Below are 24,800 nucleotides of genomic sequence, written 5' to 3' on the forward strand. Positions count from 1 at the left end.
AGCTGCACGCCGGGAGCGCAGCGATGTCGCGGGGCTGTCACCGCAGCGGAGGGACGGGGACCCCCCTGCCCTGCCCTCCCCTGCCGCCCCCCTTTGTGGCCGAACCCCCCCGAGCTGCCGCAAACCCGCCTCACGCCCTCCCCACCCACCACCCCCGCTTGACCCTTCCCGGGCGCGGGGGCGCCCGCCGCGGGGCACAGAGCCCCCATTGTGGCCGCCGGCAAAAGCGCCAGCCCCCGCCGCGACGCTCCTCCGCTCCCGGCCGCCGGGGAGCTGCTCGTTACTCGCCGTTACAGTCGCTCCGCTCGGGTTGGCCCCTCAGCGCACCGGGGGCGGGGGGGGGGGGACGCCGGGCAGGACGGGGGCACAGCAGCGGCGGGCAGCTCCGCGCGGAGGAGAAGGGCGCGGCGGGAGCAAATGTCACGGCCTCTGAGGCGGGCAAGCCGCGACACCCAGAGCCCCCCCCACACACACACCGGCCCGGGAGCGGGGCGCCCCGGCAGCGAGCGCGCCTTCCTCACGGCCAGGTGAGGGGCCGCGGCCGCGTCCCCGTCCCGTCGTGTGTCCCCCCCCCCCCCCCCGCACAAGCGCCGCCACTCACCGCCGCCACCTCCGCCGCCCTCTTCGTCCATGTTGGGGCCGTAGGCAGGGCGCTCCGCAACGGCCGCGGCTGAGGGAGGCCCGGGGTTCGCTCCACTCGCTCGGCGGCGCTCGGCGCCTCGCGGCCGCTTCTCCTTCTCCTCCTCTACCGCCGCCGCGCTCCTCTGCCCCGTCCCTCTCCGCCCAGCCCTGCCTCAGCCCCGGCGGCAGCCGCCGCCTCGGCCCAGCCGCCCGCCCCTCTCATGTGACCCGCGGAGGGGCGGAGGGGGGAAGGCAGGCCCGGCCGGCCCTGCGCCGCCACAGGGTCGCCGGCCACCGCCGTGCTGCCTCCTCCCCTCAGGGGGCGGCAGCTCCCCGGCCGTGCCCCGCGGCGGCGGAGCGGGCCCGGAGAGGGGAGCCTCTCTCCTTCCCGCCTCTCCGCGTTTTTCGGTGTTCCCTCCCCGGCAGGTTTCGCGCGGCGCGGCCTGGCAGCGTTGAGGCCCCTAAAACGAGTTCCCCGTGGGTTGTCGCGGGCGGGCGGGCGGGTTGCCACGGCGGGAAGGGGGCGAGGGCGGCGGTCGCGGGGCGGGAGGAGCCTGGCCTGCGGGGCGCCCGCCGGGGAGCAGCCGGGGGGCCGTCGAGTCAGTCGGGTTTCGTGTCGGTGGGGGTTGTCTCTCGGGGTCTGCGGTAGCCAGAAAATGTCTGCAGAGCCGCTGGCTCTTTTCGAGCGGTCCAGGGGCAGGGAAAGGGGCGGGAGGTGACAGGAAGGCTGGTCTGGAACCGCGTCGTGAAGGGGGACGGGGTGGGTTGAAGTCTCCGAAAAGGAGCCCGAGGCGTATGATGTTTCTGCATGTTTTCTGCTGAGTCTTCCTTGCTCCTTGTTGTTGGGTCCGGTCCAGCGCTGGAGGGGTGCTGGGTGCTTCCCCTGCCGCAGGGGTCGTGAGGAGCCTGGTGTATAAATGGGACTGTTGCCCGTATGCAGCGCAGGGTTTTGTGCTGGTGTGTATTGTCTGTGTTGGTAACAGAAAGGATTTGCCTGCTTACTGCCCTAGGAGTCAAAGTATCTGTGGGATTTCTTAAGTTCTCAGTAAAGATCTTCAGTGAGATACCACGGGAGTTGGGCTATCAGCAGCCTCCAAAGTCCGTAAAGGTAAGCAGGAGTGTGCTGGCACAGACCACTCTTCCTTCCTTCCTTCCTTCCTTCTTTGGCACCACCCCTCTTTATTTTTTTAAAACCTTTGGTGTCAAAATTTTACTCAGAAAGGAAGCTGTGGGAGGAAAGGGTCAGCCAACAGGAAAATATCGGGTTTTTCATTTTCCTCATGTAGGCTGGCATGGGACAGAGCACCGTCTAGGAAGCTGTGGCGGGAGCACTCACCTCTTGACACCACGGCTAATAGGTGGTTATTACAGCCCATTTTGCTGAGAGCTGAGGTTTGGCTCTGACAGCTGCTGTGGTGACAAAGCGTTTTACCTCATCTACAACTCATAAACATCACAAACCTTTAAAGCACTCCTCTTTTCATATTTTAAATTCAACATTGTTATAAGTTTAGTAAGTTAGTGTATAAAAGGGATATGATTACGTAAAACAGAATCACTACCTTGGTAAGAGATTTATTTTGAAATGTGTGTCAATAAAGTGCAATTACAGGATGGTTTTAAAATAAGTCAATGCAGAGGAACTGGCAGTGGGCTTTGAATATTTTTGCACACTGAGCAAACTGTTAATTTACATTAGAGGGGAATCTGGTTCATGAGAAAAATTCCAATTTTATAATTAATCACAGATTGTTTACTTTCATTTCATCTGTGTTGTTTTACACCTTTATATAAAATATATTCCTTTCTTTTGTTGTTTTCGTTTGTCAGTATCATCTTTTTTCCCTCCTTCCCTCCTTCCTAACTTAATATACTTTTGCTATAAGGAAGATTCTAGTGCAAAATAAAACATAGCCCAGTCACTAATTCTAATAGCAGCGAAGGGTGAGCTGTGGAGAACAGTCCTACCACCAGTACAATGCAAAATTCCTGTTGACTTCATGGAAGCAATACAAGGTTTTAAAATTCTCCAAATTAATAGCAAAGATAAAAATGATTTTGTGATGCAAGCAAGATATGAAAAAAGTCTGTCCTAGTTATAAGTGATCAGTTGGGATATTTTATATAAACTTCGTGGTGAAATCAGACAATTCCAAATTTGTGAGATAAGCAAAAGGTTCTTTATTGTAACTTCATTATTAACTTGAGCAAACAGTTAAATTTTTGGTATTTTGTACTATTGAATACGTAGCTTACTCTGTAACTTTGAAATGTATGTCATTCAATACCCTCTCAAGGAAAATCTGTTCTTTCCAGTCCTGTTTTAGTAGGATTACTTATTAATGATACATAGTACGAAAGAGTATTGAAATTATAGTGTCTTCTTCAAGGCTGTATGTCTCTGAAATGATAGCAGATATTCCTTAAAACTTGAAATTTTCACACTTACTGTGTATATTATAAATGGACTTACTTCTGCATGGGCCTGATCCTATAAGCATTCTAGGCATAAAACTGTTATTTATGTGTACAAGGTGCTTACTTGGTGTTTAATCTTAAGGTGAGATGTGTGAGAGAAACTTTTAAGATCAAACCTTTTACCTTGTTGTCTCATTTTCCTGTGTATAAAAATAAGTCTCATGTCTGGCTATAAACCTAACTAGGTCAGGAATAGATTTTTTCAAAATGTACAAAATCAACTGAAGAATTACAGTCATAGTTCTACATCATAGCTATAGTAGTTCTACCATAGCAGAACTACACTATAGTTTTTGGTAATTCAACAGTAACAATGCTACTGTCATTAAATACTGGGTAGTTCCTTACCAACAAAGATGCCAGGTAGCAAGACAGGTTACAATCTCGGCAAGTTTTAGGATACACTCCAATAAACTATTTCCTGCTCATGTGAGTAATTCTTTTGCATCTACTTGGTTTTCTGGAAGTTTGATCGTTCTTCTATTTTGACATATGTATGAATTTTATTTTTCTCTCCATATTAATAGGGTTTCAATCAACAGTTTTCTAAAGATTGCTTGATCTTTTTTTTTTTTCTTGCAGTCCCTTCTGTAGTCATAACTCTATTTTTACCACAGGTATGTTTTGCCAGTTTTATATCCACAAGTGTAACCTTCTGTGTTGGAAGAACTTCATAGTCTATCATTTGTGTAAATAATAGTCTAATAGCTGGTCTGTTTAAATTATTTTTAGGGGAAAATTTGGCTTTCTCCAAAACCTGCTGTTGACAGGTTTGATTCCTTAGTGATAAATGTGGTTATTTGCTGAATTTTCAGGTAACATGCTTTGTCTTTTTTTCGTCTCTTTGGATAGTTTAGTATCTGTTTTGATTCAGTTTCCGCTAAGTAGCAATTTATCATGTCATTTTTCATTTTAAGGGGTCAGGAGCGCATCTGTTATGACATTTGTCCCTACACAGAGAGTCAGTGAAGACAACTGAATCCCTTCCATCACATTTTTGTGGTCTAAACTGCTCGTTAAATATTAAGCCATTTCTATGGGTTTCAATTTGAACCAGATTCCAAGCAGTAGTAAATGAAAATGAAAATTAATCTTTACCCCTCCCTTTTTTTCTTTCTTTTTTTTTTTTTTTTTTTTTAATAATCAAATAATTCAAGAGTAGGAAAGTCCTGTCGGTTATCAGATCTTTTTCTCAGCAAGAGTGGATTCCCTTTTTTCTGGATTGCTCTTTATTGGTTAATGGAAATTCTGAAAAAAATCTTCATTATTCATCTTCAGTTTACCTGTAGAAAGAAATAAGCTTAATCTTACTTTGATAAGTTTCCTCTTTCGGTAATGCAAATGTTTCAGTGATGTAAAATTCCATTTTGTGATGATAGATTTTGAAAACTTCTTATTTCTGATCAAAAGCGTGAGTTAGGATGATGTTCATTACATGGATAGGAATTGGGAAGTAGATAGTAACATTGTATTCAAAGACAAGAAATACAATTCTGAATTTTCTCAATGCCGAAAGAAGTAAAGTAACTGCCGTTGTGCCATTAGACTAGATGTCAGTATCAGACACAGGGAGATGGAATAATGCACCTTACCGTTGGAAGGAAGAAAGAATCTTTGAAATCTTATTTAAGGAGGTAGTCATCCTGCATGCAGGTATTCCCATTTTATGCGTTCAGTCAAGACATCACCAATTTGCAAGTCTGGCTTATTGTGAGTTCTGTTAGATTTTGTAAGAAGGATTTTATACTTACCCTTAAGGAGAACAGTTAATCTTAAAGACACAAACATCTGTACAGTCTTAAGAATACATTCTTAAAGAATATAGACATATCTTAAAGACTATGGATATATCTCAAAGAATATAGATACATCTTAAAGAATACAGATGTTGTGCAACATTTTGTAAACTAGATTTATTTGGTTGATTTTACTACTTGCTCACTTAGATGCTCCCATTTTTAGAAAAATGGTGCAAGCATTACAGTTCCTAAGACAATACCTTGTTGATAGTCAGAATCACTGTTATCGATACTCAGCCATTGTATTAAAAAATACTTTTATTTCAAATCTAGACAATTTTTATTTTTTAAGAAGCATTGCCTAATAGTTTCCAGGCAGGAAGGTCTTAGTCCATCATCATGTCTTTTTTTTTTTTTCCTTTTTTATTTATCAGTACTTGAATAATCTGGTATTCTTAAACCCCTAAGGCAAACTCTTTGACTTCCTCTGTCTGGCAGACGGGTTTTAGCCATTTATTGTTTCTTAAAATGTTTATGCTGTCACACATATAATATTTGTCTCAGCTGGAAAAACACATTTATAGAAAATCCTGTTTGCTGGTTGTCTTAACGGTTTCAAAAGTGCTTGCACCTTTCATTTAGTCCAAAAAAATTGTACGTGCAAGTATTTTATATTGCTTTGGAGAACATCAAAGCTGAAGCTTAGCAAGGCAAGCATCTTTTATGAATGGTGCTTTTTTGTATGGATAGGAAGCTCGTTCCCTTAAAATAGTCAAAACCCGGAAAGTTAAAGATGCCTCTCTTCTAAGAATTCTGCATGGGTTTTTCTCCAGATGGACTTTTAAATCACATCCAGAATTTTATTTGCAGCTTATTTCAAATTCCAATTCTTGACATATTTTGAGGTTGGTTGTTTTTTTGAGACTTCTAAATAAGCTTAATCTACTAGCATCAAATATTACTGGTTTTGGAAGTCAGTGCTTGTTTCCATTCTGTAACACCGACAGGGCCACTGGTGAGTCACTGAGTGAAGAACACCAGAACGTCCCAGTGAGGAAAACCAAATGCATTAAAAACTGTGGAGGTCCACCAACTCTGTAATACTTATGATCCAAAATATACTTTGCATTAGAACTTGTTCTACCTGTATTAATTATGCATGGTACTAGACACAAACAGGATGCTTTCTAGCATGAAAGCTGTGCCTAAAATAACAGAAAAAGAGGACTTGGATTCAAAGGACATGGGCTGAAACAGATCATGAGTGGAATTTTGCATGAAGCTTGAGAGGGTTTTTCTATCTCAGGAAAATGAAAGAGCTTGATGTAAAGTAATTCTCAAAGGAGAGTGCACTGATTAAGGCCCAACTCTGTTCCCACCCTGAGAAGTAGCCAGTCTGTGAATTCACCTCTGCTGGTTAACTCCAGTTTGCGATGGTTCAATGTATTATTGCATACCACTCTCCAGTCTCACCAAGGCCTGAGAATTTGAAACTCCTATTTCATCCTACACTGGGAGCTGTAGCTGGGCTGCAAACCATACATGAGTCCTGCTCTAGCTGCATGCATATGGCAGCAGTTGAGGGATTTATTGTAGTAGTGCTGATAACAGGGGAAGCCCCCACAGTTCCTTCCTCCTCCCTGCCCAGAGAAGCCTTCTTAAACAACTCCACAGTGTAACAGGGCTGGCATCCCACGGTACGTATGGCAGCCAAGTGACAAGCTGGACTCCCTCGTGACATACAGTGTTCGGAGGGTTAGACCAGGTGCTTTTGTTGATTCACCAGTAAGCATCTGAAATGCAATTGCATATCTCCACATGAGCTGCCTCAAATCTTGCTGCAGGCTAGTCAGCAGTGCACAAATCTGGGTTTAATAAATATGGAACCATAAATTTAGACAGAAGCAGGAACTGGCAACTAATGATTGTGACTTTTAGTGCCCTCTCAGCTGTTCATGCCACCGTTTGTGAAGCCACGCTGTAAATCAGATCACTTAATCCAGATTTTAAAAGTTCTGTCTAAACTAATCATTTTTAACCAGAATTATTCCATTGATTACGTTCACAGTCTGGTCCCACAAACAGTTGCATTGGCACAATTGCAGCATTGGTAGACTGTGATACACAGATGGTGTGGAAAGAAGGAAGGCAGGCTGCTGGGTAGTTATTTTGTCAGTGGGGACAATATCCCTGCATAATTCTAACCTTACTCTGAACCACAGACTCTCCATCAATTTCACTTTCTGATCCCTCATGCTCAGCCCTTCTCAAACTGTGCCTGTAGTCAGATGTACATGCTTGTTAATGTCTGATCTGTGCAATACTAGATCATCTAATGGTAATAAATCGATCAAGATCAAATATGAGCATGTAATTGCATTTCTGTCAAGATTAGCCAGCTATGAGTTACAGTGTTTAGACCAAGCTTTATCCTGGTTTTATACCAGCAGCAGGAAGACAGATGATAGCAACCCTAACATAAAATCATCAGGAGTAAACCCACTCTCCACTCCTTGTTTTGTGAGGATTTTGTTTTTTAAATAACTTCGTACTGGTGAGTTAAATTTGTACAAAGAATTTTGTGCCATGTCGCCATCCAAAAATAAAATTTATTGTATCATGAAATTGCAGCTGTATACTGGTGAGAGTATGCCTTCAGCTTGTCTTGTAGGTTATTTTTGAATACTTAGCTCCTGCTGAGTCCAGGTGAAAAGGGGAGGTGATTCTTTGTTAAAAGGTGACGTGTAATATTTTAAATTCTTACTGTCTCTAACCAAGAAAGGTCCCTATTTATTCCAACTGCTGCAGTTAGAAGGAAAAACATGGGGTCTAAGGCAGAAAAACATCACTTAAATCCTTTCCCTCTCATGGCTGTACATACTATTTTATACCTTTCATATCCTTATGTATGTTAGAATAATCCCATATGCTTCTATACCAAAACAAAAAGGGTTTGGTATTCTCTTACCATAACTGAAGTGTTCTTTCAATTTAAAAAGCAGATCTTCACCTTAATTATCTTTTTCCTGCTGTATTTCTCTTTATAGTCTTAAAGAAAGAAAAACTGTCTCTAAGCAAGGGAGAGTCAAAGTTAAAACTTGGCAAGTGCTAAAACAAAGAATTTTTCCAAGGAAATGGAGGAGACAGGTCAAATTAATTCCTTATGTAACTCCATTTACCTCAGTGCAGTTACATGAACGATGAATTTGGTACCTTATACCTCTGTGGTCAGAAAAGGATTTTTGTGATCTCAATCAGCACAGTATAAAATAATAATTCTTAAGAAACAAACTTGTAATTTAAGTCTGATAGAACTGCCCTTGTTATTTTTAGTCTATTAATATAATTGTAAAAGAACAATAGGTCTACAGAACAACAACAAAAACGGCTTCATAGAAAGATTAGTACATGGTGATTTTCAGCCTACATCCTTAGTAACAGTTTTTTGTGGGAAAGAGGAATTCATGACAGACTGCTAAAATGGGCAGTGACATCAGGGACAGCTTCTCTTTCTTGTAAGTTCCAAAAGCTTTTCTCCAGTTTGCTGCGTTGCAACTTTAACTTCTTTCCTCCAATCTCATTCTTCTCCCCTGACCACCCCTAATTCAGTGCTCCTTTCCCTCAGGTTTCTTTGGGTTCCACTGAGTGTGCAGGGATCTCTGTGGCTTCTCCTTACTGCTGAGTTTTCTAGATTTTTCTCCTCAGGCAGAAATATTCGACCTCTTGGGACAGATAAAGGAGACATGTTTGGCCTCCACCATAATTTATTTTCAGATTTTAAATTTCAATATGCTTAAATTTGAGATGCTTTAAAATAACACATTTTCACTGTCAGAACCCAGCCTCCGTGTGTCAATCTGTAGTACTCGAATATAGCTGTACACAGAAATGATTTCCATTTTAAAACCTTGTTATGAAACATCAACCCCTGCCTCCCCACCCCACTCCCAAATTCAGGAAATACTGTTAATATGTTAAGACTTTTTAATACTGTAATATAAAAGCATCCGTGTAGTATATTAGTGCAATGAAATTGAAGTCAACAGTCTGTCTTTTTTATCCTTACCAACTTGCAACTATCAGTTTTAATACAGAGGAAAGGATCTGTGTATACATGCATATAAAAGATGTGAAAATACAAAGGCATTTATTGAAAGCAGACAAAACCAGGAAGATGATAAAATAGCAGAAGGAAATGGCCTCAGATATAAAAACTTCTGCTTTGTATAGCAGAATTTATCACTAAACGCTAAGGTTGGCAAATTGCCATGCTTCAGATAAAACAAGCAATGTAACGTAAAAAAAAATTGACTTAGTGTACAAAATACAATAGACACATTTGAAAAAGTAATGTCCTATAAAGTAATTCAATTAAACCTTTTTTGTTTCCTTTTTTTATGTGTATCTTTAAAAGTTTCAATATATTTTCAAATACCAGACATCTCAGTTATACAGATGCAAGGTCTCCTCTAAGGATGTCTGCATCAGGTGTGCCATTCCGCAGGATGCAGAAAATTTCCAAATAGCCAAAATTAAACAAAGATGGTGAAGATATATTTTGAAAGCAAATCTTTTGTTTTCAAAATAGCAGAACTATTAAAGCATGTTTTATAGAAAAATTATTCACATTTAAAATATCTACTGCACAATTTTAATCTGAAAAGCTACTCAAGTAAATGCATACTGCTCAACGTTTTCACACTGGATAAAGAATATTTTTTTTTAATAGAATATATTCTCCATTTCCTTATATGTTTGTGGGGAAAAATCAAAAGCTTTAGGAAGTAACAGTACATTTATACCTGAAAGACTTTTCACATAAGTTTTTTAAATCTGCTGTTGACTGAGAACACTTCAAAAGCATGAGAATCTGGGATATTTAGTTCAGTTATTGTACCAGCTGAAAACAAATTAATTCTTTTCTGCAAGGATGTTTTCTCCTCTCTGGCCTGGTAAGGCCTGCGTTCTGGTATTCCTGCTAGAAGAGAAACCATTTCAGTAGAAGATGGATAATGAGCACAGCTAAATTCTCATGACTAACGAAATCATGCCCTTGCTCTTTATTCCCATCTGTAAGGATTTTCCAGAACTCAGCATGTATGGAAGACTCCAAACCTGAAAAACAAGATGGTAGATAACTACAATTAAAACAAACAGCTAATTGTTTCAACAGCTTCATCACATTTGCAAGATAAATAGACTGTTATCTGAGTACTATTTATATTCTTAAATAATGTCTCATTCTCTCACAGTGAAAACCTTTTTTAACTTGTTGACAGGAATGGTTATCTCCTTCATAGATTAAATCATTCCATGAAGTATTTTTAGGCATTTGAATCTTCAGTGTCCTGATTGCTTCTATGGAATTTCCAGATGTACTCTTTATGAAGAACAGTGGCCTGGCAGTTCTTTTTCTAGCTGCTGCTTTTTCCTGAAATGGTATGGACTTTCTGCATAATTTATACAAAGCCCTCCTTTCTATAAATGTTGTATTTCATTCTGTTTTAGTAAAGCTGAGATATACATATATGAGTTAAAAAGAGATAAAGTCGTCTTCATATTCTTCAGCTAAAATAAACAAAGGCTGTCTTGAAACTCTTAGAAACAAGATAATACTCTTTTTATTAGATTATGAAACTGTAAGTAATGACAGATAAATGCAGATAAAGCAGTCTTCTCAGAAATCTAAACTGCTAATCAATTAAACATTCCAGAATGCTGACTGTAGGCAATAGGAATGAGTAAAGCAGTATCTTTATCACACTGGGATTTTGAAAGATCCATGTTAATTCCAGAATAATACAACAGAAAAGAAAGGTGTGCTTTTACCATGCTTAATGCAGCACTTAGGGATGTGTTTCCATTCTTTGCTACTGGACTTTTTATCATTAATGGAAAGCACTTAAGCAGAAGTTTATTCTTGAGCTAAACAACCAAAGATACTTTTGCATGTGTATGTTTATATGTAAATATTTATATATGGTTATATACATGCAGTCAGAAAACTACAATTTCATATTTTATGTTAATGAAATGGTCTTTTATCTCTAGATCACAAGATTAGAGGTATGCTGGGAGTATGATGAGCAAAAGACTCTGAAGGCTGCTACAAAGCTGGTGTGGGTATACTACGTTGGTTTCAGTCCAGTTTTGAACAGAGGCATGTCTACTCACATTCAGTAATTGGTTGAATAATGGGAACTCTTTTTTGATTTCCTTACGGAGCCTGTTAGCAAAAGTTTAGATGCAGACTCCACCTCTGAGTTTGGAGTCTGCCTGATTAAAATAATTTCTCCTCCCCTTCTAACAGTCAGCAATTGTTTAACACTTCTGTAGTACTTCTTTAATAAAGCCACTGGTAATAACAGCAAATTAAAACAATGTCATGTAAAATTCTCCCTGAATTATTGAATTTACTGTTAGTTGGGATGTCTTCTGTTACAAGTGGAAATTGCAAGGGGACACACTATTACTACTCTGCTGATGTGTGTGTCAGTCGCAACACCCTTTAGAATAACTGGGAGAAACTGACTGTGGATTCTTCTTACAATAACAAGAAATTATTACAACATAACAATGTTTGTCAGATTAATTTGAACGCAGAATTTGTTGTGATTTAAACTGTGAAAAAAAAAAAGAGCTCTGAAAATATTTTTTCATACCCGTTTCTTCTAACAGCCTTATTTCTTTTAAGGACTTTCTAATTAATGTAATTTGGTGTGACTTCATTAACTCACCATATCAAGAAGATAGTCCAATATATTTTCTTGATCATTAGTAGTAAATAAAAATATTAAACTTCTATTGCTTTAACTGCAGCATCAACATCAAGCAGCTGAATTTAAACAAAGTAATGCAAGAGCCAGCTTATCGCAGGTGAACGATGTGTAGTCGAGAAACAAAAAAATTAAAATTTAATACTCCAGGAACAAAACACCAAAGTTACACTTACTTTGCATAAAAAGCTGTAATAACCTGGTTAACAATTACTTTGTGCAGTTCATGTGAGAATATCTAAGATTAAAAAACAATAGTAACTAAAGCTATGTAAAAATTCTTAGCAAAAGCTGTTAGCAATTTAATCATTCAAATAAAGTAGCAAATTACACCATTTTATAAACTGGAATTCCTAGGAGTTTTCTCTGTTTTAGAAGACCATCCAGTATGCTGTAACTTTGGACATTGTGTATTTTATTTTATACTTCTCAGTTGGTAAATGCTGACTCTTTGTTTCAATATAATACACTCACATTTTAAGATTGTTTTTCTACGAGGAGTACAGTATTTGGAAAGTATGCAATGAATTTCAAAGCACTTCAGGAACATGGCATTGTCTCCATTTGAATTGCTGGGAAGATTCACATTGACTCTACTGTCAGTAGGCCTGGACTTTTAATTTGGCCTAACTCTAAGGATATTCACATAAAACACAGAAGTCCAGACCTTGTGGTTTGGTTCACATAGGGAGATCCTCATGCTTACAGAGCTCTGATTAAGTCAACAAGGCTAGACATCAGTACTGATCTTGTGTGATTGGATTACAGGATTGAAGCTGTGATTTGTCCTACTAAAACCACTTTAAGTTACTTAAACAGATAAATCCTACTATCAGATTTCTTTTCTTATTGATTACACTTTTTGAAATGTAAAAAAACAGCCCCAAAACCTTGCTTGCTTTCTCCACATTTTTAATGGACTATTTCAGCTTCTAGTTCAGCATTTTCATAAAGTGTATGTAGGACTGGAAGGACAACAGAAATAACTCTGCGGGAAAAATAGTAAAAGTGTCATTTTCCTTTTCCATAAGATGGATGTAAAACACTTGCGCTTTTTTATTTCCTCTGAGCCCATTTGCAGTCCTTATTTAACCCCACCCCTCCATGGGATCTGAACTATTTGACAGAGTTCCTGTTATAAAGGAAAATCAGATCATACCTATGTTGCCTCTTGTGTCACGTTGTAGTTCACATCTTCTCATCCCATGTTTCTGGCAAAATGACCTATCAAAATTAAACCAAGAATATGTTCAAAGCACTTTTTTTTTCTTGCTTGGTCTTTGGTTTTGTTCCCCTGAGTTTATTCCTTACCTCTTAAGTTTTGTATGTTAGGTTGAGAAGAGTCATCTTGGGTATGTCATTATTTATCACAGCTAGAATATCTGCTAGGAGGCAGAAGTGCAGTTCCCTCCCAGGCAGATCAGCTGCTGGATTTAACAAGCGCATGTGAGTAACAAAGGTCTACTAGAGGTATTTTCACTGATAGACGCATTTTCACTGATAGACGCATTCTTTTATATTAACTATTGTAACAATAGCAAGATACAAAATGGAATCAAACCCTTGGACAATGCTGTTTCAATAGGGGCCTTCAGAAAAAACACTTCCTATGTGAGGAAAGAGAAACTGCTAAATAATCTATTCAGGAACAGCTACAATGCCTTATGGATGCTTTATGAAAATATATTAGAATTAACTGTAAATTGAGCAAGTAGCAAAGAAGCTTGATGAACTGACCATAACAAAACATCCAGTGATGAAAATCTCTACAGACTTCTAGCTCGCTGGCATTGGCAAGTAAGTAAATTAGCTAAATAGGAAGAAATCAGAAGATACAGTTATCAACTGCAAATGAATGATTATAAACCAGAAAGAAAATGTGAGGAAGAGCTCTGAAAATGATGATTGACAGCAACAACACAGACCAGACAGCTTTTATTTTAAGCAACAGATTGTTGGGAACACACACCGTATATCAAAGTGAGGGACTCAAAATCTGCTATAGTCTGTACAGATGTTCTCACTCAGAAAGCAGCTAGAGGGAACAGAAGATAAAAGAAGGCTGTCCAACTTTGAAAAAGGTTTGAATTTTCATTCTGTGTTTACAAGTAAATCTAGTTTTTTCTGATAAGTCTGATTTTCAGCCTGATTGATAGAAAATTCAACATCTACAAATCTGACCTAAAATGACAAGACACCTGAAGGTGTACAAGCAAGCCCTTAGAAAGGTGCTATACAGTATAAAAAAAGTAGTTGTTTTTTTTAAATCTTAAATGCTTTTATATCAAAGGAGGGGAGCAAAGGCCAGAAATTGGAAATATTGTAACTATTCTAACTCTGGAGCAGGTCATACATGCTAGCAGTCAGTGTGCAATACCTGAAATACAAGGCTAAGATCTGAAAAGCGATTTAGGAATCTCTCCTGTAGAAAAGATTTTTTTACTATACGAAGCCAGACAGGATTACTGAGCTCAGACAGGTTATTTGCGAATAACTTCCAGCCAAAGTGATTAAAAGCTCCAGCCACTAGCGCACCCCCCCCCCCCCCCCCCAAAAAAAAGGGCATCAAAAACATCCTGCTTGTCATTGCTGCTGGCTTTTTGTTCAATGAGCAAGAGGTGAGCATTTGACTTCTGTGTTGGTTTTGGTCCTTTGCCCCTGGGAATACTTTTAACAATGCATAATTCCTGAAATAATTCCCAAATGTGTTTGGATTTTTTTTCTTTTCTTTGAATTATGAGTTTAAAGATAAATAAGGGAGTATTTTGATATGTCTAGAAAATACTTGTGATAACAAATAGACATAGCACTTCCTAACGCTCAAGAGACTTAGAACATGCTTTTTACAAGCACACCACAGTTCTTGATAACAAGAGCTCCATCCAATATTTTCTTTTTTAATGGAAGGTAAAGCACCCTATCTACTTTTAAAAAATTGTCTCCTTAAGAAATGTTAGTATCTTCAGCACAATCTTTGGTATTTGTGTTTGGTTTGAGGTTTTGGTTTTTTAATTTTAAGCTGCTATCATATCTGCCAGAAAAGGCAACAGCTAAGAAACATACTGAAGAGGTAAATGTTGTGATGTGTCTAAACTGCTAAAAGGTTCCTCTGGCAATCTCAGATTTGCACAGAGGAAATTTGGGCTCCTGTACAGATGAGATAGTCTCATAGAATTCTGTAGTATGAGATGAACAAAGACAGACTACCACAAAGTCATAGGCCGCCAACTTGAATCCGACTTCAAACCCCTTCAAATCCTAATAGGAAGAGATTTGGATATGCATGTGGTAGCATGTCTATTCCTGAGTTTATTTGGTAATGAGTATTCTGAGTTCCTTGAGGTTCCCCATGTACTGCAGGTGTCATGCCCATTTGTATAAAAATATATATAAAACTACTGATAAACCATCTGAAAGTGATGACAAAATGAGTAATTAAGGCTAGATCACATCACTGTGACAGTGGATTGGCTGGAACATTGTGGGCAGCCAGAGAGATTAGAAACTATTACTTCAGCATGTACCATGCGAATTCTGGAAGCAATGAGTAGGCTACAGTAAAGTGCAGAGAGCGCACTGATAGCACTTTCTTAACTGTGGATGTCTAACCACGTGCCGAAACTTCACAGACATTATTAGATGATTACGTTCCATTTCCTTTCCCCTTGCCCCCCCTTCTTTTTTTCTGTTTAAATGCATGTTTTGAGGGGAAAGATGCTCTCAGCATTCATCATTAAGAAAAATAGTACATGTTAATTTTGTACTCAAGATATCAGCCTTTTCTTCAGAGTTGTCAATACCATTTCTTTTCAGAATAAATACAGCAAATAACAACATACTTCCTCAAAATGTATCACCTGTGGCATCAAGGGACCCTGAGATCGAACAAAAACTTTAAGTTAATTATGTCTTTTTGAGTCTAGAATCAAAAAGTCAGCTGCTAGCAACTTTCAGAAGAGATGTGAAAAGTAAGGGTTTTCTTTTTTTTTATGTTTTTTAATGCTCAACATTAAGCAAAGGATACATGTTTATTGCACTCCTTTAATGTGAATATTTTATTCAACAAAAACAAGAGGTCTGACATATCTGTTAATACTAAGGTGATTTTAACCTTGAAAAGAAACATCCAGCAATGTTATCCTGACTTATGCAAGAGAGTCGCTATGGCCATTCTACATATTTAGCATGATTTGCTTTCCCCTTCTAAAATGAAATTATTTTGCAAGATTAGAGCTAGTTAGTTAGAAAATACCTTGGAATTACATTGAATGTAACTGGTTTGTTAAGGTGTGTGCATAAAATTAAAAAAATATGTAAAAAGAATGCCAATGAATGAATATTGGTGGCTAACATGATTAAGGTAGCCTAGAGCTCAGATACCAGATTTCCAAGGCCAAGCATAAGACATTTAGCCCTTTTATTCTCACACAGGTTTTAAATTTGTTTGGTATTTGGTAAACACATATCTCAAATTGTATCTCTGAAGAAGCCACCCACTGTCTGACTTTATATTGTCAGAAACATGGTATCTTTAAGTACATCTGTACAAGTTACACAGTGAAAAATTGGAATGAGAAACACCAAGACTAGCTCTTTTGTTGAGCACAGACAAAAAGATCATTTTTTAAAAGATTTTTATTTGTTTTTAAATAGCTTGATAAAACCCATTAATTGGTACTCAGAGTTCAATTGTAAACAGTTACAATACATTACCACTGTGTATTGATTTTGTACATTAACCTATTTGCAGTGACAATCCATAAGACAAGTCAAAGTCAGCATACTTAGAAACTGAAATGCACTGTACTAAGAAAAAATGATGCCGTAACTGAAAATGTTTAAAAGACTGCTGTTTAACTCCCTCCTGTGGTGTAAGTAAGCAGCATCACAACCAACAGCTGCTGGAAGCTTAGATAGCACTCTGTATTATTCAAAAGTCTGTATTCACCTCATTAGGACAAGAGGTTTCAAGTTTACTATGGAAACTCCTCTCACAAGTTAAAAAGTGTTACAATAAATTTCTAAAATACATACAAAGTTGTAAACATCTTTCTCTGGAACAAACAAGAATGGTTTGTGCCAGCCTTCTCCATCTCCCACATTGCAATTAAAAAAAAAAAAAAAATTAGGGCCAAAGACCAAGGCCATAGACTACAATTGTTCTGCATGGATAACATCACAGTTTAGAGGAAGTATTAAGTGTCAGCATTTAAGATTAGTGTTAAGTCACCAGCAGGTAGCAGAACCCATTTTCAAGAAAGTTCATGGAACACGCAACTTCAAGTAATGAATCGGGCACTAAGCATTAGATTTACCTACTTTTATGAACAAAAGCTTAAATTACTTCTAGGTATCTTTATATGTGATAATAGGCAAAATTGACTACAAATAGAAAATTAAAGAACACTGATACTTCAAGTTTGGGTTTTAACCATTTTTGCTGTCACGTTTATACAGATCTTCCACAAAGAAGGAAGAAAAGAGATTTGCAAAACAGACTATAAAAATATTGAGATCACAGAAATAAACTGGATCTTTTCAAGGCAGATTTTCTTTCTGGAAGTCCCTCAGGCCATTTTCTAAAATGTTTTAGCTTTTAAATTTATTTCGTCATTAACAGTGAAATAACCATCTACTTGGTCTGAATCTTGTATCACCAATTCCAAAAAGACTAAGATAATTGAGATTTTGGAAGGCAATACAGGATTAGTTTCAAAGTACACACCAATAGGATTTACTTAGTGCAGGGTGGTAAAGGATAGCATTATTCTAGCACTTCCACATTTTTCTTGTTTTCACACCATCAGCAGATTGATAATCTATGTCCTTGTATTTAAGTATGTGAGCTGATCATAAATATTAGTATTTTCATAGGCAACAAGTTGTTTATTTCAAACTTCTAACTAATGCAGCTCTTCCTTGAGGATTAGAGGCTTTGTCGTCTGAGATACTGAAAGGGGATTCATCACAAATATTTTTAAAAAATCCTAAAAAGTTCTTTTTTCCCCAGTTACTGACTGTGCATCACAGAAACAAGTGTCAGAACACATTTTATTCTATGTGCTCTTAGAAAAAAGTTTCAAAATATTACAAGTACATTCATGTGAATTTTTCAGAAAGTTGTACTAATAACTTAAAAACCTGAAGAGCATTGAAGCTAGTGTAACTGTTTCTTAAGTTTTGACCTCAATGTGTTTGATAAGCCCCAAATTCTAGCGACAATTCTCAGCTGACAGAGGTACTACAAATTCAAATTAAATATTATATTTTAATCAAAGCAGCTGTTTTGAAGGGAAAAAAGCAGAAATATGTCACATTGACTACCTATTGCTCTGTCAGATATACCACTTGCCATACACCCTAATGACAGACTATGGATGCTTACATCTCTACATGGTTTCTGTCAATTTGTTATGCATAATTAATTACAGGGGATTGTTTCTGAAATGGAACAGAATATCAGCATATGCCTATGCTGAGAAATGATGGGGAAGAAAGAGAAGGAAAATAAGGTAAGACCAGCCCATAAAAACAAAAGGAATAACTTGACAATAAGATGATATATGAGGAGAGTACGTACAGGCTTGCTGCTTCCAAGAATTAAAAGTGTGTGTGTATACCTATAAGGAGGGGCAAGGGAGGAAAAATGGAGAAAGAAAGCAAACTTTGGAAAAGTTTAAGAAAGTGCAGTCTTCACAGTCCTAAAAAAAAAAAAAAAAAACCACACCACAACAACAAAAACACCAAAACACACCCCCAAAAAAATGAAACACCAAACCCCAAACAAACAAAACAAAAACAACCCAACACTGAAAAAGCAAAAGGCTAAAAAATGTCTACAGATAAAACTGTCTCATGGTACATGATGATGCACACATGATTTCTAAGATTGCACTAGCTAATATCACACTCAGAAGTACACCACCATCTCTACTGCATTTTGCATTGTAATGGCAGAAAGTAAATAAGCATTTGCATAAGCATTCCAACATCATACTGTGATAAAACACTTCTTATCTGCATGCAGAGCTCTGTGCGCACACATTTTAAAGTATATTTTCTTTTTCAAAGCAGTACACCATATAGTAAATTTCCACTCAAGTGTACATTTATGGGAAACTACTAGGCAATTCTCTAAATATTGAATATTTTCTTACTTAATTTGTTTTCTAATGGCAGAAATAGAACTCTCTGCTATGTAGTGCAGGAAGGATCTGGACAACGATCAATGGAATTTTAGAAAGCACGAGTTGTTTAGAAGAACCCTGACATTTTGCTTAGAAATACCCCTTTTGAACACCAACAGAAGAGCAAGATGAGAGAGGAACTGGAAATAAGAAGGCAACTGCCGGTTCAGTATAAAGGTCCCTTACCCCTACTAAAAGTGTTATTCTTCTGTACTGTAATAATCATCCAAGACAGTCTCAGCCCTAACAGCACATGTACTCAGAAAAGCTTTCCACATCCGACTTATTGAAGCCACAAAACTCCATACAAACTGGCTTAGCTGAGACACCTTTCCATCTTTTGAGATGAGTTAATATCAAAACATTTGTAGGAAGAGAACAGTGGCCTAAACCATACAGTGTTTGATTTATATACAGTTTCAAAGGATTGCCATCCTTCTGGTTCACTATTCTCCCCACACACAATAAAAGCCATTTGAGCATTGTCACCACCACCAGTCAAACAGTTCTATTAGTGCAAGAACAGTGCTTTCAATTTACGGCCTCCCCAAGCTTAAAGTGCAGTATATTACGTGAGATTTTAACATACCAAACTATACTTTATTTGAATTTCAGAAGGAATGTTCAAGTTCGAAAGTTACCTTTTAGGTTTTAAGCAATAAAATCCAAGGCAAGGTACATAAACTATCTCAAAATGGATTAAATCCACTCACTTAAGACATATTCTTTATATATCTTATGTTCAATATACATATAATACAAAAAAAATTCCATAATTTCGCTTAGCTGTATTGTATTTAAAGTGATCCTGTAATAAGTGATTAAAGGCCACTCACTCAAAGCAAATTTTGCTTAAAACAGGACTGGATTAGCAGGACTGTGATACATAACATGATTCAACATTCCAACATTCAACATTCCCCTCCTGCATAGGCTTGTCATAAATAGAGACAACCCTTGGCACCCCACTGTACACACATTTAAATTCTAATTTACGGATGGTTTCTCTCATGTTTCATTTTGCCCTCCTTCCCCCCCCCCCCCCCCCCTTTAAAATCACCGCAAAGAATAGGTGCATTAAAAACTGGATTAATGCTTTTATGCTTTTAGCTGCTCCTCTTGCCTATTAACCTGACAATATCACCTACAAGTTTCTGTTGTATGTAACTATGGTTCCCCAAATATGTGGTTCCCAAATGACGTACAGCAGAGTAGAGGATCTTCCAGGCCAAACCCTTCAGCTGAATGGACAAGGTCTTAAGTAACAACTACAGGTACAACTGTGTCAATCGCTTCTTTATACAGGAAGTTCAAGCACTCAGTTGCAGATGCAGGATTGTGTTTATGTGCAACTTAAAAAAAGCTCACCACACAGGGAAAGAATTTCTTTACCTATATAGCTAGTTATAGAGATTAAGATGCAGTTGCACAATGTTTTCTTTAGCAATCAAGCCAGCTTAAACAGGCTGCAACCCCTCCCCACCTTCATTCCTCTACCCTCAGCTCTGCCAAGTGTCTGTTTGGGTCAAGCTGTATGCAGACAACAGCTTAACACCGTAACTCAAATAAGCCACTGACTTTTGGAGAAGTGTCTTTGTTTCTGGTGTTTTGGGGCTTCAGATCCACATCTCTTCAGCAATCTTGATCCACAAACACTTGTGTTCATACCACTGCAAGGGTGATAAACTGCAGCAGTGGAGATGGGAGGCAATAGTATGAACGCCTTGACTAAGAGGAAACTATTGCTGTCAAAATAATTACTTACAATATGTAATCCATCATTATTTTGAGGCCTTTGGTAATTTTGTGACAGGTAATTGTGTGGTCAAAATCTAGAAGTTAAACAATTAATAAAAAGTACACACCAGGGAAAAAGTTATTTTCTAAATTGAAGTAAATGGCTTTTTATCTCTTCTAACATCCAGAAGAAATAGCCAACCAATGGGGATAATAAAAACACAACATATCATTCAACACAGGAAGTAGTATATCTTACTTCCAGCACTCAAATAAGGTTAAAAAATTCCAGCATTTCTCCCCGTAACACTGACAACCGGCATCTTGTCTTCATAATCAAGGACTTCTCTACACAAGTGTGCTAACACCCAAATAAACACCACATTAGAAAATTCTACTGGCCTTCCAGGTGAATTCAATTCAAACTAAATGCAACATCACTTACTCTCTTTCCAAGATGAAGTAAGGTAGCTAGCAAAAAGGATACTTGGGTGTGTGAATCACTGGCATGACTTTACTCTGCATTAAGTCCTCACTTCTAACTCAGAGTGAAGGGTGGGCTGAAAACACATCCTAACTCACCATATCAATACCTCCCTCTTTAGGCGAGCCCCTAGAGCACATTAAGCCCACCTACACCAACTCTCTTGTTGAGACTTTTGGACACTGAGTTCAAACTTTGACCTACTGCACAATGAGTTTCTCCACCTAAGTACCCACAGGAGCCTATTCCTGCAAATCCTTATTCACAAGCAGCTCTATTGATTCCAACATTCTTGCTCCATTCTTTGCCAAACCCCGTTGTCAGAAGTCTGATCCAAAGCCAAAGTCAACAGGCCCAGAAATTATTACTATGCTTCAGTGATAACAATCACCTTTTCAAGGAAAGAAAACATTCTCTTAGAAAATTGTTTATAGTGCCTATTGTAGCACAATAAATCTCATGAGATATTGTTTAAATTAGAGCAGTACCATCCTTGAAAAGAAACACTGCTGAGAATTATGCTGTATTGAAGCCCACCCTTCCAACAGCTTTCCAGTTCAAAGTGTTTTAAGGACCTATACATTAGTTACTGTTGGATTCAGAGTAGGAATTCAATTTTACAAGAAACAGTTTCATTGGAAATGGTTGCAAATAGTAGCCAGAACACTCCGCTAATACAAACCCTAAAGAAAACAAAGGATCTGTGCTAAACAATCAAATTGGGTTCTGGCCTAGTGTTACAGCAGACCTGCAGAAGTCCCAAAGAGTTTTGAGATTAAGTTCCTTCCGCTCAGATGTAGATATTCCTTACAAAAAAAGTCCCTATTCTTCCAACAGCCAGTTTTGCTAGCAATTACACAAGTATAATTTTTACTTTAGCTGTCTACTTCTCACTAAAACCTGAACTATAACCTTGTCTCTGTTATATAGTTAATTAAGTTTCTATTAATGTTAAAAATAGTAATTATTAAAATCTTAGTACTTCTTTACCTTCACTACTGCATACCAGAGACCTGCTAGTGCAAAAGCTAGCACAGAAATTACTAGCTGTATGGTGTGAAAATCATTAGTCACATATTGTATATTTGAAAGCATTTGCTTGTATCCAAGTGTTTGCTCTGAAGATACAAGGTTTAAGTAACAAAGACAAAAACATGGTTTCTGGTTGTTTAAGAGTCCCACAGCATATTCGTTCAGTGAGGCAACTGAAATAGAAGAGAGATCAGGAAGTCCACCAAGCTCCAACTCTTTAAGAAATGCAAGCTGCGATTCATTCTCTTTGCTACTGCTCGTTTCTAATTCCAGAAACTGCAGGTTTTTATTATACTGCAAACTTCCCAGCCAGAGGTGTGCAAAACATACAAAGTTGTCTCCCAGACAGCATGAGCTAAAGTCTCCAGCAAAACTACAAGCTTTCTCCAACCAGCCCATTACTGAAATACTATTAATGCAGTGAGAAACCCTATCAAGACTGTCTTTCCCAGAAGAAAAACACAGATGAAATGAATCCTTCCAAGGAGCAGCTGCACTTGAGTTCCTCTCTGCTGATTCACTCAAACTCAGAGGCATTTCATTGCCAATAGAAGGCAGAGGTATAGTGTTAAGAGAACAATTCCTGGTGTTAAAATAAAATAATTCTTGTAAACTGCTACTATGATTTTGAGAATTGTTCAACACGGAATGCATGTGTGTCAGGTGAGCTGCTGCCTCGTGATGATCTGGGCCACTGTCACATACTCGTTTCTGGTTTAAATCTTCTTTCTTCATAGTCCTAGAGAAGACGAGCATAGTTTTGCTGTTTCACGACAGGCTGAATTTGAAGAAGAGTGTGATTGACTCTAGTTGCAGCATACAGTGCAAGCAGCACACCAAGTCACAAGTCAGTGGATCTCAATGTGGACCTAAAGAGAAAGAATGCAGGAAGTAATTACAGTAATATCCTAGTTTCTTGGTGCCCAGTATATAGAAAAAAAAAAAATCTTTACCATAAAGAAAAATAATAACCCAACTGCAGAAATTAACAGTCCAAACAGACAAGTCTGCCTCCAGGCTGCTTGAGCACATCCAAAGGGGTAGGAAGTATACTCAAATATAAACTTTCTTCTGTAGTTTCAGTTTAATCTGCTACAAACTCTCTTTTGCTAACAGGCATCAAAGTGAGTCAGCAAATGAGCAGCTAGAGAGATCTGCTGCATAACAGTACCATTTTCCTTAACCAATAGAAATGCAGACGGTAACTGATTAGAGGCTTAAAATGAAAGGCAAATATTAATCTTTCTGTAAACAGAAGCGCATGCTGAAATCAGACACACAACACTGGAAATCAACAATGTACCATGCACAGCTTCCCAAAGGGAACTGGTCAGACTGGCTGCACCAGCATAGTTAGAAGGTATTAGCTAGATTGTAATCAAATGACAAGCTGATGTTTTTACAAGAGAACTATTATGTACCAACGCAGATAACAAGCAAAGGCAAGGCATTTTTAGCCACCAAGGTTACTAAGCTACGTGCACAACTCCTGGCAGTGTGGCTCAATTTCCAGCTTCAGAACTGTAGGACGAGTCCCAAAAATAAAAATATGAGACGCCACATTTTGACCTCTTCCCATTCCAACTTACCTTTTACAAGCCACAAACTGCAACCAGACTTGTCTTTCAGCACTTGGCCACTAACCAGATGTCAAAACTTTCATTACAGCTACGTTTATGAGGAGAAAGTGTCCAATCTTTGGCTAGAACAGAGGTTTGCTGTGACAGTCCATAGCGTGCTTCTGTTGCCAGTTAAAAGCAAAGCTTTCGTTTCATCACAAAACCAATGAAACTTTAACCCTACAAAGAGCGAGAGCTCCCAATTTCTTTAGGGCAAAGGGAGTTCCAGGTTTTGTGGAAAACAGGCTCGAGTCAGGAAAGACGCAAATTAAATCTGAACTGTCATTTTCACGCAATAACATTATTATTTGAAACTGCCTCTACATCTTCCCTGCTACGTTTATTCATGACTTAAAAAAAAAAACACCAAACAAACTGGCGAAGGAAGTTATTTTACTAGCTCCTTGCAGGCTGCCAAGAACGTACCATCGCAGCGCACATATTCACAATTTATTGGCTGTCTTTAGGTTAACTACGGCTTAGTAACGCGGCTGGACCTGACGAGACAGCGGCGCGTTCGCTGCTAACGTGCAGAGCGAGCAGCGTGAGGGGACGCTTCCACCTCGACCCGGGCAAAGGCACGTCCCCGCAGCGGACCGCATCCCTGCGGAGCCCCACCGACGTCTCCTCGGTGACACAAGCCAGCGCAACGGCCTCCCCCCGCCCCAGCCCAGGGCCGGGCACGCAACGCCTCCGACCGCGCTTTGCCGTTACCCGGGGGAGAAGCGACAGCGGCTGCCGAGCCGCCGCCTCCGGCAACGCGACGCGAGCCCTCCCCCGACCCCGCCAGCCCCCCCCCCCCCCCCCACCTGCAGCCGCACGTTGAGCATCATGGAGGCGACGATGTAGAGGTAGGGGAAGTTGATGCGGAGCTTCCAGGCCAGGTCGAAGAAGATGAGGAGGGTCCTGGTCAGCCCCTTGCAGAACACCCCGTAGGACCTGGCCGCGGCCGACTGGGAGAGCCTGGCAGCCAGGGCGGACAGAACCGCCGCCATATACCCCCCGCCCGCGGCCCCGCCGCGCCGCCCGGGCCCCGCAGCCGCCCCCTCCCCGCGCCCGGCGGTGGGTGTCGCCAGCGGGGAGGAGCCGTCCGCCGTGACGACGTGCGGACGTGCGTAATCCTGACG

General features: G+C 39.6%; 2 protein-coding genes and 2 long non-coding RNA genes across 4 annotated transcripts in view; 1 reads left to right on the top strand and 3 right to left on the bottom strand.

Annotated features, from left to right (window-relative positions):
- Positions 1–749, bottom strand: part of CYTH3 (cytohesin 3) — a 52,912-nt gene extending 52,163 nt beyond the window's left edge. Inside the window, exon 1 of the mRNA XM_052773443.1 lies at positions 602–749. Within this exon, the coding sequence (XP_052629403.1) occupies positions 602–632 (31 nt within the window). The 5' untranslated portion in view covers positions 633–749. The remainder of the gene's footprint in view (positions 1–601) is intronic.
- A 3,080-nt stretch (positions 750–3,829) lies between these two features.
- Positions 3,830–11,231, top strand: LOC128135022 (uncharacterized). Its single transcript, XR_008232897.1, has 3 exons — positions 3,830–3,914; positions 10,212–10,277; positions 10,890–11,231. It is a non-coding gene; the product is annotated as an uncharacterized LOC128135022 (long non-coding RNA).
- On the bottom strand, positions 8,805–11,662 carry LOC128135021 (uncharacterized). The gene is made up of 2 exons (XR_008232896.1): positions 11,576–11,662; positions 8,805–9,953 (listed from the first exon to the last, which is right to left on the bottom strand). It is a non-coding gene; the product is annotated as an uncharacterized LOC128135021 (long non-coding RNA).
- A 4,569-nt stretch (positions 11,663–16,231) lies between these two features.
- On the bottom strand, positions 16,232–24,800 carry LOC128135020 (small integral membrane protein 10-like protein 2A). Its single transcript, XM_052773444.1, has 2 exons — positions 24,483–24,800; positions 16,232–22,923 (listed from the first exon to the last, which is right to left on the bottom strand). Exons 1-2 carry the CDS (start codon positions 24,666–24,668, stop codon positions 22,903–22,905), a joined length of 207 nt encoding a protein of 68 aa, XP_052629404.1. The 5' UTR covers positions 24,669–24,800; the 3' UTR covers positions 16,232–22,902.

The sequence above is a fragment of the Harpia harpyja genome, chromosome 21 (assembly GCF_026419915.1).
Source record: "Harpia harpyja isolate bHarHar1 chromosome 21, bHarHar1 primary haplotype, whole genome shotgun sequence".
Lineage (NCBI taxonomy): Eukaryota > Metazoa > Chordata > Aves > Accipitriformes > Accipitridae > Harpia > Harpia harpyja.